This window comes from Nomascus leucogenys, chromosome 10 (assembly GCF_006542625.1).
Source record: "Nomascus leucogenys isolate Asia chromosome 10, Asia_NLE_v1, whole genome shotgun sequence".
Lineage (NCBI taxonomy): Eukaryota > Metazoa > Chordata > Mammalia > Primates > Hylobatidae > Nomascus > Nomascus leucogenys.
The window spans coordinates 3714412-3729629 of NC_044390.1; the positions used below are offsets into that span (position 1 = coordinate 3714412).

The 15218-nt window shown below is 50.1% G+C and overlaps 1 protein-coding gene across 5 annotated transcripts; it reads right to left on the reverse strand.

Annotated features, from left to right (window-relative positions):
- Positions 1-7945: 7945 nt before the first annotated feature.
- NCR1 (natural cytotoxicity triggering receptor 1) lies at positions 7946-13893 on the reverse strand. Of its 5 annotated transcripts, none has more exons than XM_030821809.1 (7): positions 13820-13893; positions 13707-13742; positions 13234-13518; positions 11669-11947; positions 11127-11174; positions 8793-8840; positions 7946-8335 (listed from the first exon to the last, which is right to left on the reverse strand). In XM_030821809.1, the coding sequence occupies exons 1-7, from the start codon at positions 13851-13853 to the stop codon at positions 7977-7979; spliced, it is 1089 nt and encodes a 362-aa protein (XP_030677669.1). In that variant the 5' UTR covers positions 13854-13893; the 3' UTR covers positions 7946-7976. The 5 variants fall into 5 exon arrangements, with proteins under 5 accessions (XP_030677669.1, XP_003281673.3, XP_030677671.1 ...); XM_003281625.4 differs by having other exon boundaries at positions 8793-8843; XM_030821811.1 differs by lacking the exon at positions 13234-13518 and having other exon boundaries at positions 8793-8843.
- Between the last annotated feature and the right edge of the window lie 1325 nt (positions 13894-15218).

Consider the following 15218-nt stretch of genomic DNA (forward strand, 5'->3'; position numbering starts at 1 on the left):
GGCTGAGGCGGGCGGATCACCTGAGGTCGGGAGGTCGAGACCAGCTTCAACATGGGGAAACCCCATCTCTACTAAAAATACAAAATTAGCCAAAATTAGCCGGGCGTGGTGGTGCATGCCCGTAGTTCCAGCTACTTGGGAGGCTGAGGCAGGAGAATCGCTTGAACCTGGGAGGCGGAGGTTGCGGTGAGCCGAGATCGCGTCACTGCACTCCCGCCTGGGCAATAAGAGCAAAACTCTGTCTCAAAAAAAAAATACGAGCATTGATATGGGGAAAGTTGTCATGGTCCCAGGCACAAAAACATGGGCATATGGCTAATGCTGTAGGTTGAAAGCTTGTATGACAAAGTTTTCCTTTTTTTTTTTTTTTTTTTTTTTGAGATTGAGTCTTGCCTCTGTCGCCCAGTCTGGAGTGCAGTGGTGCGATCTTGGCTCACTGCAACCTCCACCTCCTGGCTTCAAGTGAGTCTTCTGTCCCAGCCTCTCGAGTAGCTGGGACTAGAGGTGTGTGTCACCATGCCTGGCTAGTTTTTGTATTTTTAGTAGAGACGAGGTTTCACCATGTTAGCCAGGCTGGTCTTGAACTCCTGACCTCAGGTGATCTGCCCGCCTTGGCCTCCCAAAGTGCTGGGATGACAGGCATGAGCCACTGCGCCTGGCCTGACAAAGTTCTTCTTACTAACGCAAACCTGAAGGTTGAGTGGCTTTGGCACTGAATGATCCCATGAAGGCCCTCATTTATCTTGCTGTTGAGCGTTGCTGTCTTTCGTGAGCCCTTGTCAAGATAAGTCTTCTCCAATGCTCGAGGTCGCCGTGCTGTTTAGGGCTACAGTCAGCTGGTGGTAACGCAGGCTGTGGGTAACAGTGTTGAGTGGGATACAGCTCACATCAATGGGAAGGGTGGTGGAGACAGCGTGAATAAAGGAAGTGGTCAGGTGATGAGAGGTGGGGCTGAGTCAACATGTAGGGTTCTGCATGGGCATGAAGTTCCTGTGTAGAATTTGCTAAAAATAAAGACACAAAGATAGTAGGTAGAGGCTGGGAGTGAAAACGTCTAGGTCGGACTCTGCTGCATATTTAATTGAAGTTTTTTTCCCCTAAATATTTTATCTACTTAAAAATTTTGATTTTGTTTAAGAAGGTAGTTTTTTTTTTTTTTTTTTGGTGGGGTGGACAGAGTCTCACTCGGTTGCCTAGGCTGGAGTGCAGTGGCGTGATTTCACCATGTTGGCCAGGCTAGTCTCAAACTTCTGACCTCAGGTGACCCACCCGCCTTGGTTGAGCCACTACGCCCAGCCAAGATGGTGGTGGTGCTCTGTTGCTCACAGCCGGGTTGGAGTGCGATGGTGCGATCTTAGCTCCCTGCAGCCTTAAACTCAAGGAGGCCTCCCAGCTGAGCCCCCTGAGCTGGGATTACAGGTGCATGCCAAACATGCTTGGCTCATTCCAAAATATTTTATAGAGATGGAGTCTCGCTGTATTGACCCGGCTGGTCTTGAACTGCTGGTCTCCAGTTATCCCCTTGCCTTAGCCTCCCAAAGTGCTGGGATTACACGCGTGAGCTGCCACACTGGGCTCTTACCCACTTACGATAATAAACACAGAACTCCTAAAGTGCTGTGATTACCGCGCCTGGCCAGCCTTAATTACCTCTGAAAAGCGCTGTGGCCAAATATAGTGACATCTGGGGCTAGGGCTTGTACGTGAAGTTTGGTGGGACCAATTCAGTCCGTAGCAAGGACTGTCCTTGTATCACATGATGTATAGCAGCACCCCTGGACTTGGATGAGCCTGAGCCTGCCCCCACTGCAACTCCTGACAACCAAAAAAACCTCTCGGGATGCGGCCAGATGCCCCCATGGGGACAAAATCACCCCCAGTTAAGAATGGCTGGCTCAGTCATTCACAATTGCAAAGATGTGGAACCAACCGAAGTGCCCATTGACTAATGAGTGGATAAGGAAAACGTGGTGTCTATATACCATGGAATCCTATTCAGCCATTAGAAGGAATGAAATAATGTCATTTCCAGCAACTTGGATGCAGCTGGAGGCCATTATTCTAACAGGAGTAGAATCCATATGTTCTCACTTTTTTTTTTTTTTAAGACAGTTTCGCTCTTGTTGCCCAGGCTGGAGTGCAGTGGTGTGATCTTGGCTCACCGCAACCTCTGCCTCCTGGGTTCAAGCGATTCACCAACCTCAGCCTCCTGCCACCACGCCCAGCTATGTATTTTTCTATTTTCATTAGAGATGGGGTTTCACCATGTTGGCCAGACTGGTCTTGAACTCCTGGCCTCAGGTGATGCACCTGCCTCAGCACCCCCAAAGTGCTGGGATTACAGGCGTGAGCCACCGCCACCGTGCCTGGCTCTGTATGTTCTCAGTGGGAGCTAAGCTGTTGGTACACAAAGGCAGAGTGATGTAATGGGCTTCAAAGGCTCAGAAGGGGGAGGGCGGAAGGGAGGCCACAGATAAAAAACTACACATTAGGCCAGTGTGGTCGCGCATGCCTGTAATCCCATCACTTTGGGAGACCGAGGCGGGTGGCTCACTTGAGGCCAGGAGTTTGAGACCAGCCTGACCAAGATGGGGAAACCCTGTCTTTACTTACTAAAAACACAAAAAATTAGCTGGGCATGGTAGTGGGTGTCTGTAATCCCAGCACTTTGGGAGGCCAAGGCAGGAGAATCGCTTGAACCGGGGAGGCGGAGGTTGTTACAGTGAGCTGAGGCCACGACACTGCACTCCAGCCTGGGTAACAGAGCGAGACTTGGTCTCTAAATAAATAAAATAAATGGCTCAGACTCTGTCTCAAAAAATAAATGAATAAGGCCGGGCGCGGTGGCTCATGCCTGTAATCCCAGCACTTTGGGAGGCCGAGGCAGGAGGATCACGAGGTCAGGAGATTGAGACCATCCTGGCTAATACGGTGAAACCCCGTCTCTACTAAAACTACAAAAAATTAGCCGGGCGTGGTGGCGGGCGCCTATAGTCCCAGCTACTGGGGAGGCTGAGGCAGGAGAATGGCGTGAATCCGGGAGGCGGAGCTTGCAGTGAGCCGAGATCACGCCACCGCAGTCCAGCCTGGGCAACAAGCGAGACTCTGTCTCAAAAAAAATAAATGAATAAATACAATAAAAAAGAAAAATAGCCACGTCTTACGTAGGCTGAGACTGGAGAGTTTCCGTGGACTCATAACCCTGCCTTTGTCCCTACACTGAAGTGTGTAAGGTGGTTGCTTTCTGGATGAGCCAGTGTTTCTCAGCCTTGGGGCTGCTGCCATCTGGGGCTGCCCTGGGCATTGTAGGAAGCTGAGCAGCATTCCTGGACCCTACCTACTAGATGCCGGTAGAGCCCCTTCCCAAGTCATGACAGTTAAAAATTACCGTGGACATTGCCAAATGCCCTCTGGAGTGGAGAGCAAAATCGCCCAGCAGAGAACCGCTAGGCTAGAGAAGTGCGGGAGCCTAGGCTCGATGCGGGGGCCTGTAATCCCAGCACTTTGGGAGGCCAAGGCAGGCGGATCACGTGAGGTCAGGAGTTCAAGACCAACCTGGCCAACATGGTAAAACCCCCCCGTCTGCACTAAAAATACAAAAATTAGCCAGGCGTGGTGGCACATGCCTGTAGTCCCAGCTCCTTGGGAGACTGAGGCAGGAGAATCGCTAGAACCCAGGTGGCGGAGGTTGCAGTGAGCCAAGATGGCGCCACTGCATTCCGTCCTGGGCGACAGAGCAAGACTAATTTTTTTTTTTTTTTTTTGAGAAGGAGTCTCTGTCACTCAGGCTGGAGTGCAGTGGCGCGATCTTGGCTCACTGCAACCTCCGCCACCTGGGTTTGAGCGATTCTCCTGCCTCAGCCTCCCGAGTAGCTGGGATTGGCTCTGGTGGTGGAGGCACCTGCAAACCTGGTGGTACTGTAACCATCAGAAAACGAGTAGCAAGAAGTGTCCGAGAAAGCCAGTGAAGTGAGTCCTTCGAGGAGGAAGTGGTCAATGTGTCAAATACAACTGTGGAGGAGCAATAATGAGAAGGGCTGAGCAGGGTCACTGTGTTCCAGGAAGCTCATTAGCGTTGGTCACACAGACAGCTTCAGAGGAAGCGTGGGGAGAGAAGCCAGTTTCCAGCGGGCGGGGAGCACAGGTGAGAAGTCAGAAGAAAGGCCGCCAGTGTGGGTTATGTCTTAGGGAGCGTGGGTCTTCTGGCTGGGCGTGGTGGCTCAGTAATCCCAGCTACTCTGGAGGCTGAGGCAGGAGAATCACTTGAACCCGGGAAGCGGAGGTTGTAGTGATCTGAGATTGCAGCACTGCACTCCAGCCTGGGTGTGCAGAGCGAAATTAAAAAAAAAAAACAACAAAAAACAGTTGCTCTCCTAGAAGTGAGAGTAGGTGGAGGTTACCAGGGGCTGGGGGTGGTGGGAGAGGAAGATGTTGGTCAAAAGGCACAAGTAGCTAGGTGTGGTGGCTCGCGTCTGTAATCCCAGCACTTTGGGAGGCCAAGGCGGGTGGATCACCTGAGATTGGGAGTTTGAGACCAACATGGAGAAACCCCGTCTCTACTAAAAATACAAAAATTAGTCGGGAGTGGTGGCACGCACTTGTAGTCCCAGCTACTCGGGAGGCTGAGGCAGGAGAATTGCTTGAACCTGGGAGGCAGAGGTTGCAGTGAGTCAAGATCGCACCACTGCACTCCAGCCTGGGTGATAGAGCGAGACTTGGTCTCAAAAAAAAAAAAAAAAAAAAAAAAAGCACAAGTATTCAGTTATAAGATGAGTTAGTTCTGGGGATCTGATACACGGGATGGCAATTATGGTTAACACAAGCAGGTTTTAAATGTCCTCACCCCTGGTCCCCCTGTTACCAGCTGAAGCTGTGAAGTTCCAGGCCCTTGGTGTTTCGAATAAAGAATTGGGCGCGATACACACATATAGCAAAGTGGCAAAAGTTTATTAAGCAGAGGATTACGCTCTCAGAGAGGGGAGAGCAGGGGGACCTCTGCGAAGTAAGATCAGCATCAGCTCGCTGTACTTTGGGTCTTTTTTTCTTATTAGGAATATACAACCATTTATTCACTGTTCACCAGTATTTACAATAAAGTAAATAAAATACAGTTGAATAGCATTCGGATTACCACAAAGTCATGTTTCCTGGCTTTTGCTGAACCAGTAAAGCAGATACTGAAAAGATTGAGCCTATGTGGTTTTTTTTTTGTTTTGTTTTCGAGATGGGGTCTCGCTCTGTCGCCCAGGCTGGAGTGCAGTGGCACGATCTCGGCTCACCGCAACCTCCGCCTCCCAGCTTCAAGCGATTCTCCTGCGTCAGCCTTCTGAGTAGCTGGGATTACAGGTGCCTACATGTAAGGAATGAGTTAGGGTAAAGAAAAAATACGCAAGTCAGCAGTTTATTTATTTTGAGACGGAGTCTCGCTCTGTTACCAGGCTGGAGTGCAGTGGCGCAATCTCGGCTCACCACCCCCCCTGCCTCCCGGGTTCAAGTGATTCTCCTGCCTCAGCCTCCCAAGTAGCTGAGATTACGGGTGCGAGCCACTGCGCCTGGCTAATATTTTGTATTTTTTAGTAGAGATGGGGTTTTACTGTGTTGGCCAGGCTGATATTTAACAGAAAAATCAGTTAGAGAATAAATTTGACTGGCATGAGGCACCAGAATAATGGGAGGGCGTGAGGACCCATGCGATGAGTACATAAATGGGTTGATAAGTAGAAGTTCTCAGGGAGGAAAGCGATGGTGGTGTCCAGACAGCATTTCAAGACCCATAAGTTGCAGGCTGTGCCACAGCCCCGTATATACATTCACTCATTTGATATGTATTTCCCGAGAACCCTGTTATAGTTGCGGGAGCTGTGAACGCAGCCACTAGATCTGACATAGATCAATTCACACGAGTTCACAGTAGAGGCAGGAAAATGGATGTGCCGAATCAGGGTTCAAGTGCTGTTACAGGGAATTAACAGGTGCTCTGGGATGAGAAAAGTGTTGTCTTGGCCAGGCCTGGTGGCTCATGCCTGTAATCCCAGCACGTTAGGAGGCCAAGGCGGGGGGATCACCTGAGCTCAGGAGTTTGAGACCACCCAGGGCAACATGATGAAACCCCATCTCTACTAAAAATGCAAAAAAAATTAACCGGGTGTGGTGGCGCGTGCCTCTAGTCCCAGCTACTTGGGAGGCTGAGGAAGGAGAGTCGCTGGAGCCCCAGAGGCGAAGGTTGCAGTGAGCTGAGATTGCGCCACTGCACTCCAGCTTGGGCTACAGAGTGAGACTCTGTCTCAGAAAAAAAAAACGTGCTGTCTTCGTGAAGTCGGAGCTGTGGAAGCTCTCTTGGAGGAAATGATACCTCTGCAGAGCCCTGAAGAACAAGGCAAGGTGCGGATAAAGAGGAGAAGATGGTGGCCGGGCACGGTGACTCACACCTGTAATCCCAGCACTTTGGGAGGCCGAGGCTGGTGGATCACCTGAGGTCAGGAGTTCAAGACCAGTCTGGCCAACATTGTGAAACCCCATTTCTACTAAAAATACAAAAATTAGCCGGGCGTGGTGGTGCATGCCTGTAATCCCAGCTATTCAGGAGGCTGAGGCAGGAGAATCACTAGAACCCTGGAGGTGGAGGTGGCAGTGAGCCAAGACTGCACCACTGCATTCCACCCTGAGTGACAAAAGTGAAACTCGGGGGGAGGGATAGCATTAGAAGATACACCTAATGTTAAATGAGGAGTTAGTGGGTGCAGCACACCAACATGGCACATATATACTTATGTAACTAACCTGTACGTTGTGCACATGTACCCTAAAACTTATGTTAAAAAAAAAAAAGTGAAATTCTGTCCCAACAAAACAAACAGAAAAAAAAAAAAGGAAGAGAAGATGGAATTCTGTGGTTAGGAAGAATTGGGGTATGGTTGGGATGCAGCCAGGACTCACTTTTTTTTTATTTTCTTTTTTTTGAGACAGAGTCTTGCTCTGTCACCCAGGTTGGAGTGCAGTGGTGCGATCTTGGCTCCCTGCAGCTCTGCCTCCTGGGTTCAAGCTATTCTCCTGCCTCAGCCTCCTAGTAGCTGGGACACAAGCACACGCCACCATACCTGGCTAATTTTTGTATTTTTAGTAGAGATGGGGTTTCATTGTGTTGGCCAGGCTGGTCTTGAACTCCTGACCTCAGGTGATCCTCCCGCCTTGGCCTCCCAAAGTTCTGGGATTACAGGCATGAGCCACCGTGCCTGGCTGAATTATTGTATTTTTAGTAGAGATGGGGTTTCATTGTGTTGGCAAGGCTGGTCTCGAACTCCTGACCTCAGGTGATCTGCCTGCCTTAGCCTCCCAAAGTGTTGGGATTACAGGTGTGAGCCACCGTGCCCGGCAGGATTCACGGTGCTTCTCTATGACTGGTTGTTGCCACAATTCCTCCTGAACCATTTGGTATAGACCTATTCTATATTGGTTATTAACTATTTTGAATGGCTTCCCTGCAGAGAAAGGAAAGAAAAAAAGACCAAAGTAGGAAAAAAATATTTCTGTGGCCATCCTGTTAAAGAAGGAGAGAGCTTTTCAGAAAAGAACAGAGTGCTTAAAAGTATGGTTTGCCGTAAGTGGCACAAAAATAGTTAGAGCCTAGAAGAGACTGTAGGATGTGTCTACAGAAGAAATTCAGTGGCTGCACGTGGCAGCTCATGCCTGTAATCCCAGCCCTTTGGGAGGCCGAGGCGGGGAGATCACTTGAGGTCAGGAGTTCGAGAACAGCCAACAGGGAGAAACCCCGTCTCTGCTAAAAATACAAAATTAGCCGAGGTGGTGGCGCATGCCTGTTATCCCAGCTACTCGGGGGGCTGAGTCAGGAGAATCGCTTGAACCCCAGGGATGGAGAGGTAGAGGTTGCAGTGAGCCAAGATCGCGCCATTGCACTCCAGCCTGGGCAACAAGAGCAAAACTCTGTCTCAAAAAAAAAAAAAAAAAAAACAAGAAATTTAGCATGTAGTTCTCCCACCCTCTGCATTGTCTGGGAAGCTCTGACAAATGGCATGCCAGTGTCCCTTGTTCCCTGCAGTGACTCCCTCCTCCATGGGTCCAACACAGCGCTCACGCCGCCCAGGCTCAACACCAGCTTTCAGTTCCACCCATGGCCACTGTGTCTCATGGTCATTCTTCAGAGTCTTTGTATTTGGCCTTCTCCTGCCTTCCCAAGTGGAAGCTCTGCTGGCTCGCTCTCTAGTCCTCTTCCTGCCGAGCCAGTCTTCAACCAGGAACCACACTAGAGCCACCAGGACCAGGAAGGCCAGGCCCATCCGAAGGAGATTCTGGGCAGTGTGATCCCAGAGGGCATGGTCTGTGGGCAGGAGAACAGGGTGATCGCTGACAGGGATGTAAGGACACCCTCTTTTTTTTTTTTTTTTTTTTTTTTTTTTTTTTTTTTTTTTGAGACAGAGCCTCAGTCTTGTCGCCCAGGCTGGAGTGCAATGGCACAATCTCGGCTCACTGCAACCTCCGCTTCTGGGTTCAAGCTATTCTCCTGCCTCAGCATACAGGCACACGCCACCATGCCCGGCTAATTTTTTTGTATTTTTAGTAGAGATGGGGTTTCGCCATGTTGGCCAGGCCGGTCTCGAACTCCCGACCTCAGATGATCTGCCCGCCTCGGCCTCCTGGAGGGCTGAGATTACAGGTGTGAGCCACTGTGCCTGGCCAAGGACACCCTCTTGTTCCCTCCATCTCAATCTCCTTCCTAGGTCTACTCTATGCCCAGCTCCTTCCTTCAGGGCCTACGGTCTCAGCTGTCTACTTACCTTCCTGGAGTCCCGTCTCTGTGGTTACAAGGTAGGTGTCCCAGGGGTCTGCTGATAATAAGGGAAGTGAAGAAAAGAGGACGGTTTTGACCTCCTCCACCCCAGCACTCCTTCTCTTGGGTCTACCCCATGACATTCTGCAGCTTTGCAAGGTCCCACCCCATCCTGCAGGTCCCAGGAGCTTCATCCAGCAGGTAAAGTGGAAGGGTCCACAGATGGACAAAGCTGAGGATGAATTCCAGTCTAGCACTCATGAGCTTGTGTCTTTGCACCAGTCATGTCTTCTATTTTTTTTTTTTTTTTTTTTTTTTTTTTGAGATAGAGTCTCGCTGTGTTTCAGCCTCCGGAGTAGCTGGGACTACAGGCACACACCACACACCCAGCTAATTTTTTTCATATTTTTAATAGAGACGGGGTTTTGCCATGTTGGCCAGGCTGATCTTGAACTCTTGACCTCAGATGACCTGCCCGCTTCGGCCTCCCAAAGGGCTGGGATTACAGGCCTCCGAGGTTGGAGTGCAGTGGTGTGATCTCAGCTCACTGCAACCTCCGCCTCCCGAGTTCAAGCAATCCTCTTGCTTCAGCCCCGAGTAGCTGTAATTATGGGCGTGCACCACCATGCCCAGCTAATGTTTGTATTTTTAGTAGAGACGGGGTTTCACTGTGTTGGCCAGGCTGGTCTCGAACTCCTGATCTCAAGTGATCCACCTGCCCCTGCCTTCCGAAGTGCTGGGATTACATGTGGGAGCCACCCGGCCCAGCCCGTCTTCTATTTAAGCCTCATTTTCCTCATTCAGTCATCATTAGGTCCTTCTCCTCACACATAGTCAAATTCAAAGTCTCACTATTTTTTTTTCAATGTCCTAACCGTGCAGCCCCCGCCCCATCCCATCCCCACCGTCATCTTCCAAACATCATTTTCAACCCTCCTGGCCTCATAGTTATTATTTTATTACCCTAGTTATCTTCCTGCCCCAGGGCACGGGCAGAGGCCATTTCATCTCTCCAGAGCCTCCTTTCTTCTGACAGCCACGTGACTAACTCAAGTCTGAATGCATTTGCTCAGATGCCTTCTTCTCTTCTGTGAGGCCCATCTGGACAAACCTATTTAATATTGCTACCTGCCATTTCAATCACTGTAAGTCTGTCCTACTTTGTCTTTTCCTTCCATAGCATCATTCCCTCCTATGTGCTATCCTGACATTGACCCATGGTCTGTCTCCTCCTGCTAGAATCTTAAGTGCCGTACAGTCAAGATATTTGCCTGGCTGACTGTTATAGTGTAGTTCATTGTGTATACTATGCACTTGATGAACATATATATATGGTTTTGTTTTTGTTTTTCTGGGAGATGGAGTCTCGCTGTGTCACCCAGGCTGGAGTGCAGTGGTGCGATCTCAGCTCACTGCAACCTCTGCATCCCAGGTTCAAGTGATTCTCCTGCCTCAGCCTCCTGAGTAGCTGGGATTACAGGTGCACACCACCACGCCCGGCTAATCTTGTTTTTTTTTTTTGTTTTTTTTTGTTTTTTTTTGAGATGGAGTCTCGCTCTGTCACCCAGGCTGGAGTGCAATGGTGCGATCTCGGCTCACTGCAACCTCTGCTTCCCTGGTTTAACAATTCTCCTGCCTCAGCCTCCTGAGTAGCTGGGATTACAGGCGAGCACCACCAGGCCCGGCTAATTTTTGTATTTTTAGTAGAGATGGGGTTTCACCATGTTGGTCAGGCTGGTCTCCAGTTGCTGACCTTGTGATCCGACCACCTTGGCCTCCCAAAGTGTTGGGATTACAGGCGTGAGCCATGATGCCCAGCCTAATTTTTTTTTTTTTTTTTCGAGACAGAGTCTCGCTCTGTCGCCCAGGCTGGAGTGCAGTGGTGCAATCTCGGCTCACTGCAAGCTCCGCCTCCCGGGTTCACGCCATTCTCCTGCCTCAGCCTCCGAGTAGCTGGGACTACAGGCACCCGCCACCACGCCCGGCTAATTTTTTGTATTTTTAGTAAAGACGGGGTTTCACCGTGGTCTCGATCTCCTGACCTCGTGATCCGCCCGCCTCGGCCTCCCAAAGTGCTGGGATTACAAGCGTGAGCCACTGTGCCCAGCTGCCCAGCCTAAATTTTGTATTTTTAGTAGAGATGGGATTTCACTATGTTGGCCAGGCTGGTCTTCAACTCCTGACCTCAAGTGATCCACCATCTCAGCCTCCCAAAGTGCTGGGATTACAAGCCTGAGCCACCGCGCCCAGCCTCGACGAATATTTTGAATGAATGCCACGTTTTTAGTATCATTGGGAGGCTCTGATCTCTCCTCTGAGCTTAGAAGGAGCAGTTACTCACCAGGAAAGGTGGGGTCTTCAGGTGCAAGGCTGGTGTTCTCAATGTCACCTGGAAAAGGAGATAAAGAAAAAAAGTAAGGGTTTTGGGTTTCCTCTAGTCTTGCCATTCTTTTTTTTTTTTTTTTTTTTTTTGAGATGGAGTCTTTCTCTGTCACCCAGGCTGGAGTGCAGTGGCACGATCTCGGCTTACTGCAACCTCCACCTGCCAGGTTCAAGCGATTCTCCTGCCTCAGCCTCCTGAGTAGCTGGGACTATAGGTGTCCACCACTGCGTCTGGCTAATTTTTGTATTTTTAGTAGAGATGGGGTTTCACTGTCTTGGCCAGGCTGGTCTCGAACTCCTGACCTCATGATCCACCTGCCTTACCATTCCTTTCTCTTCTCCCTCCTCCTTCCTGCTTCTGGTGTTCTTCCTCACATGACCAACTGGATCCCCAGGAAGTGGACGTCCCTTGGACACCCTCCCCATCACTCTCTGGGGATCCCTTAGGGCTCCAGGTAGGACATGGCGGTGGGGGGTGTGGGGAATTGAGCATTTCCTCACCTGTGACCAGGAGCTTCACTGGCTCACTGGGGAAAGACCAGGCATGCTTGTTATAGGAGCCAAAACATCGGTATGTCCCTCTGTGGGCTGTGGTCACAGGGCCCAGGGGGAACTCCGCCTGGACCTTCCCGTATCCGCGCTGTACGTGGGTGGATCTTTCCTCCTTGAGCAGTAAGAACATGCTTGTTGCAGTGTCTAGACGGCAGTAGAAGGTCACCTTCTCTCCCGAGATCACTTCGGGTCCAGGATGAACCGAGAGGGTGGGTGTGTCATACATTTCTATGAGAGAAGGTGGGACCACCACACCAGAAACTCAGTGATGGGCAGCCAGCTATTTGCTTTTTTTCTTTTCTTTCTTTTTTTAGAGATGGAGTCTCGCTCTGTCGCCCAGGCTGGAGTGCAGTGACGCAATCTCGGCTCACTGAAACCTCCGCCTCCTGGGTTCAAGCGTTTCTCCTGCCTCAGCCTCCCAAGTAGCTGGGACTACAGGGGCCTACCACCATGTCTGGCAGCCAGCTTTCTTTTTTTTTTTTTTTTTTAATTATTATTTGGTCAAATACACACAATAGAAGATTTACCATCTAAACCATTTTTTAAAAATGATACAGGGTCTTGCTGCGTTCCCCAGGCTGGAGCACTGTGGCACCATCTTGGCTCACTGAAGCCTCGACCTCCTGGGTCAGGAGTCTGAGACCAGCCTGGCCAACATGGTGAAACCCTGTCTCTACTAAAAATGCAAAAATTAGCCAGGTGTGGTGGTGCATGCCTGTAATCCCAACTACTTGGGAGGCTGAGGCAGGAGAATTGCTTGAACCCGGGAGGCAGAGGTTGCAGTGAGGTGAGATTGCACCACTGCACTGCAGTGAGACTGTCTCAAAAAAAAAAAAAAAAAAAAAGCTAAATTTTTTTTTTTAGAAAAACACCACCTGGCTGGGCGCGATGGCTCACACCTGTAATCCCAGCACTTTGGGAGGGTGAGGCGGGCGGATCATCTGAGGTCAGGAGTTCGAGACCACCCTGGCCAACATGGTGAAACCCCATCTCTACTAAAAATACAAAAACTGGCATGGTGGTGGGTGCCTGTAATCCCAGCTACTTGGGAAGCTGAGGCTGGAGAATCGCTTGAACCCAGGAGGTGGAGGTTGAGTGACTGGAGATTGCACCACTGCACTCCAGCCTGGGTGACAAGAACGAAACTCCATCTCAAAACAGATAAAAAAAACCCCACCACCTGTGATGGGTGAGGGAAGCAAAGTGTAAGCCACTGCGCCTGGCCCACAGGTGTTGTTTTTGAGGACATTCCTCAGTTATACCCCTGCACCCAAATATCTATCTCAGAATCTATGTCTTGGAGAAACTGACCGAGGACACATCTGCTCCTAGGACGTAGAGGCACTGTCTGCAGACAACCCCTTGTAGGCAAGGATTGTGATGGGGATCACCCCTCCTCCCAGCCTCCTACCGAGACAAGCAGGGTCTGAATGGGGCTTGGAAGAGTTCATAGATGATGCTCCATCCCGGATGCAGACGGAGATCACTCTCCAGTTAGAGAACCGGACAGTTACCTGTTACCACCAGATCCAGCCAGTTGCTGGGCTCTGACCAGAGCTCCCCAACCCGATAGATGCAGCTGTATTGCCCTGCCGTGCGGGAGTTCATGGCCAGGATGTAGAATTTGACTTTGTTAATCCGTTCAGGGGGTTTTGGTCTCTCCACGGCAAAAAGGCTTCCTTCAAAATGCAGCTGGTATTCAACAGCCCCATAATTTCCCTGGCAGCAGATAGTCACTTGCTTTTCCTTTGGAACCATGAAATGGGGCTCGGCCCAGATGAACGGTTTTGGGAGAGTCTCTGGAAGGGAATCAGAGGCTGGAGTTCCAGCTGAGCCCCCTCCCCGGAATCCTAGGCTCCACCCAGCTGCTGGCCCCAAGCCCTCCTGGGAAGCCAGCACCCTGCCCCCTCTCCCCAGCCGTGCTTGGGTGGAGGGAGCTTGGCCTGAACCCGGAAGAGTGACCCTGGGCTTTGAAGGAAGGACTCACGCTGCTGGGCGCTGATTCTCTGGCTCAGACACAGCCCTGGAAGACGGGAATAATGAGACCTGTTGCCTCCCAGGCACACCCTGATCCCATTCCCCTTCCATGCAAGAACTCACCGACGCAGAGCAGGGCAGGGAGTGCGGAAGACATTGCTCAGATTCTGCCGGCCTAGTGCTGAGCAGTGGGGACTGAGCCCAGCTGGACGGACGGGGAGATGCACAGGAAGTGGTTGGATGAACACCAGCGCCCATCACCAAAGCGCTTTCATGTTGACTTTTTTCATCAGAACGTTCACAACTCCCCTCCGCCTCTGACCATGAGCTTACAGAAAGGCCACAGGCCCTCTGACACAGCTGTGGCCTAGCCAGCTCCTCTGACAATTGTCTGCTCAGCCCGAAATGCATTTCTGGGTCAACTTCTCAATTCTGCAATGTGGAGGTCGTGCCTGGAGCTGACTGTGGGAAGTCGTGCCCAATCATGCCCAGAGGAAACCCCCTGAGAATCGTATAAAAACATAGGGAGTTTCACAGTGAGATACTGGAACAGGAATTAAAAGAAATTAAAGAATGTGTGAACAAAAACTCAGTTGTATGTAAGAAAACCCAATTCCCCCTGAGGAAGAGAAAGAGGTGGAGTCCTTTAAAAATGAACTGCCTGTTTGTCTGTCTGTGGCTAGTGAGCCTTATCTCTCCCTTTCCCAGGCATTGCGAAGACCCTGTTTCTCTTGCTGTGCAGCTGCAAGATCACTAGACAGGATAACCTCAAGTCGTAAAACATGTTTTTCCTTGAAAAGTAAGAAATAATGTAATGCATGTGTCAACTGAATAACTATCTTTGTTTCTCGCTTCTGTAATATGCTTCCACTTGCACAGATCTCCCTCCGCCCGACAAAATGCTTAAAAGGTAACTGGACTCTTTGTTCGGGCCTCAGTCTTTTTGGATGTTAATCTGACTGGGCCGGTGCACCTAAATAATAATAATAATAAATCCTCCTCAACCCCTCGGTCTCTCTGATTCCTAAACTATCCCGCAACAATACCATCTCACACCAGTCAGAATGGCTATTACTGAAAAGTCAGAAATTAACAGATGCTGGCGAGATTGTGGAGCAAAGGGGACACTTATACACTGTTGGTGGGAGTGTAAATTAGTTCAGCCACTGTAGAAAGCTGTTTGGAGATATTTCAGAGAACTACAAACAGAGTTACCATTCAGTCCAGCAATCCCATTACTGGGTATATATCCAAAGGAAAGTAAGTCATTCTACCAAAAAGACACACGCACTTGTATGTTCATTGCGGCAGGATCCACGATAGCAAAGACATGGAATCCACCCAGGTCCCATCAGAGGTGGATTGGATAAGGACAGTGTGGTATGTATACACCATGGAATGCTATACAGCCTTGAAAAATCACAAGATCATGTCCTTTGCAGCAACATGGATGCAGCTAGAGGCCATTATCCTAAGCGAGTTAACACAGAAACAGAAAACCAAATACTGGCCAGACGCGGTG

Bases quoted from the DNA above. Each gene is read 5' to 3' on its own strand.
- NCR1 (XM_003281625.4), bottom strand. From the start codon at position 13,853: ATGTCTTCCGCACTCCCTGCCCTGCTCTGCGTCG. The intron at 11,175-11,668 runs GTGAGGAAATGC...CTCCTTTTCCAG, and splicing joins AGTGAAGCTCCTGGTCACAG to GTGACATTGAGAACACCAGC. The intron at 8,336-8,792 runs GTAAGTAGACAG...TCCTGCCCACAG, and splicing joins AGAGACGGGACTCCAGGAAG to ACCATGCCCTCTGGGATCAC.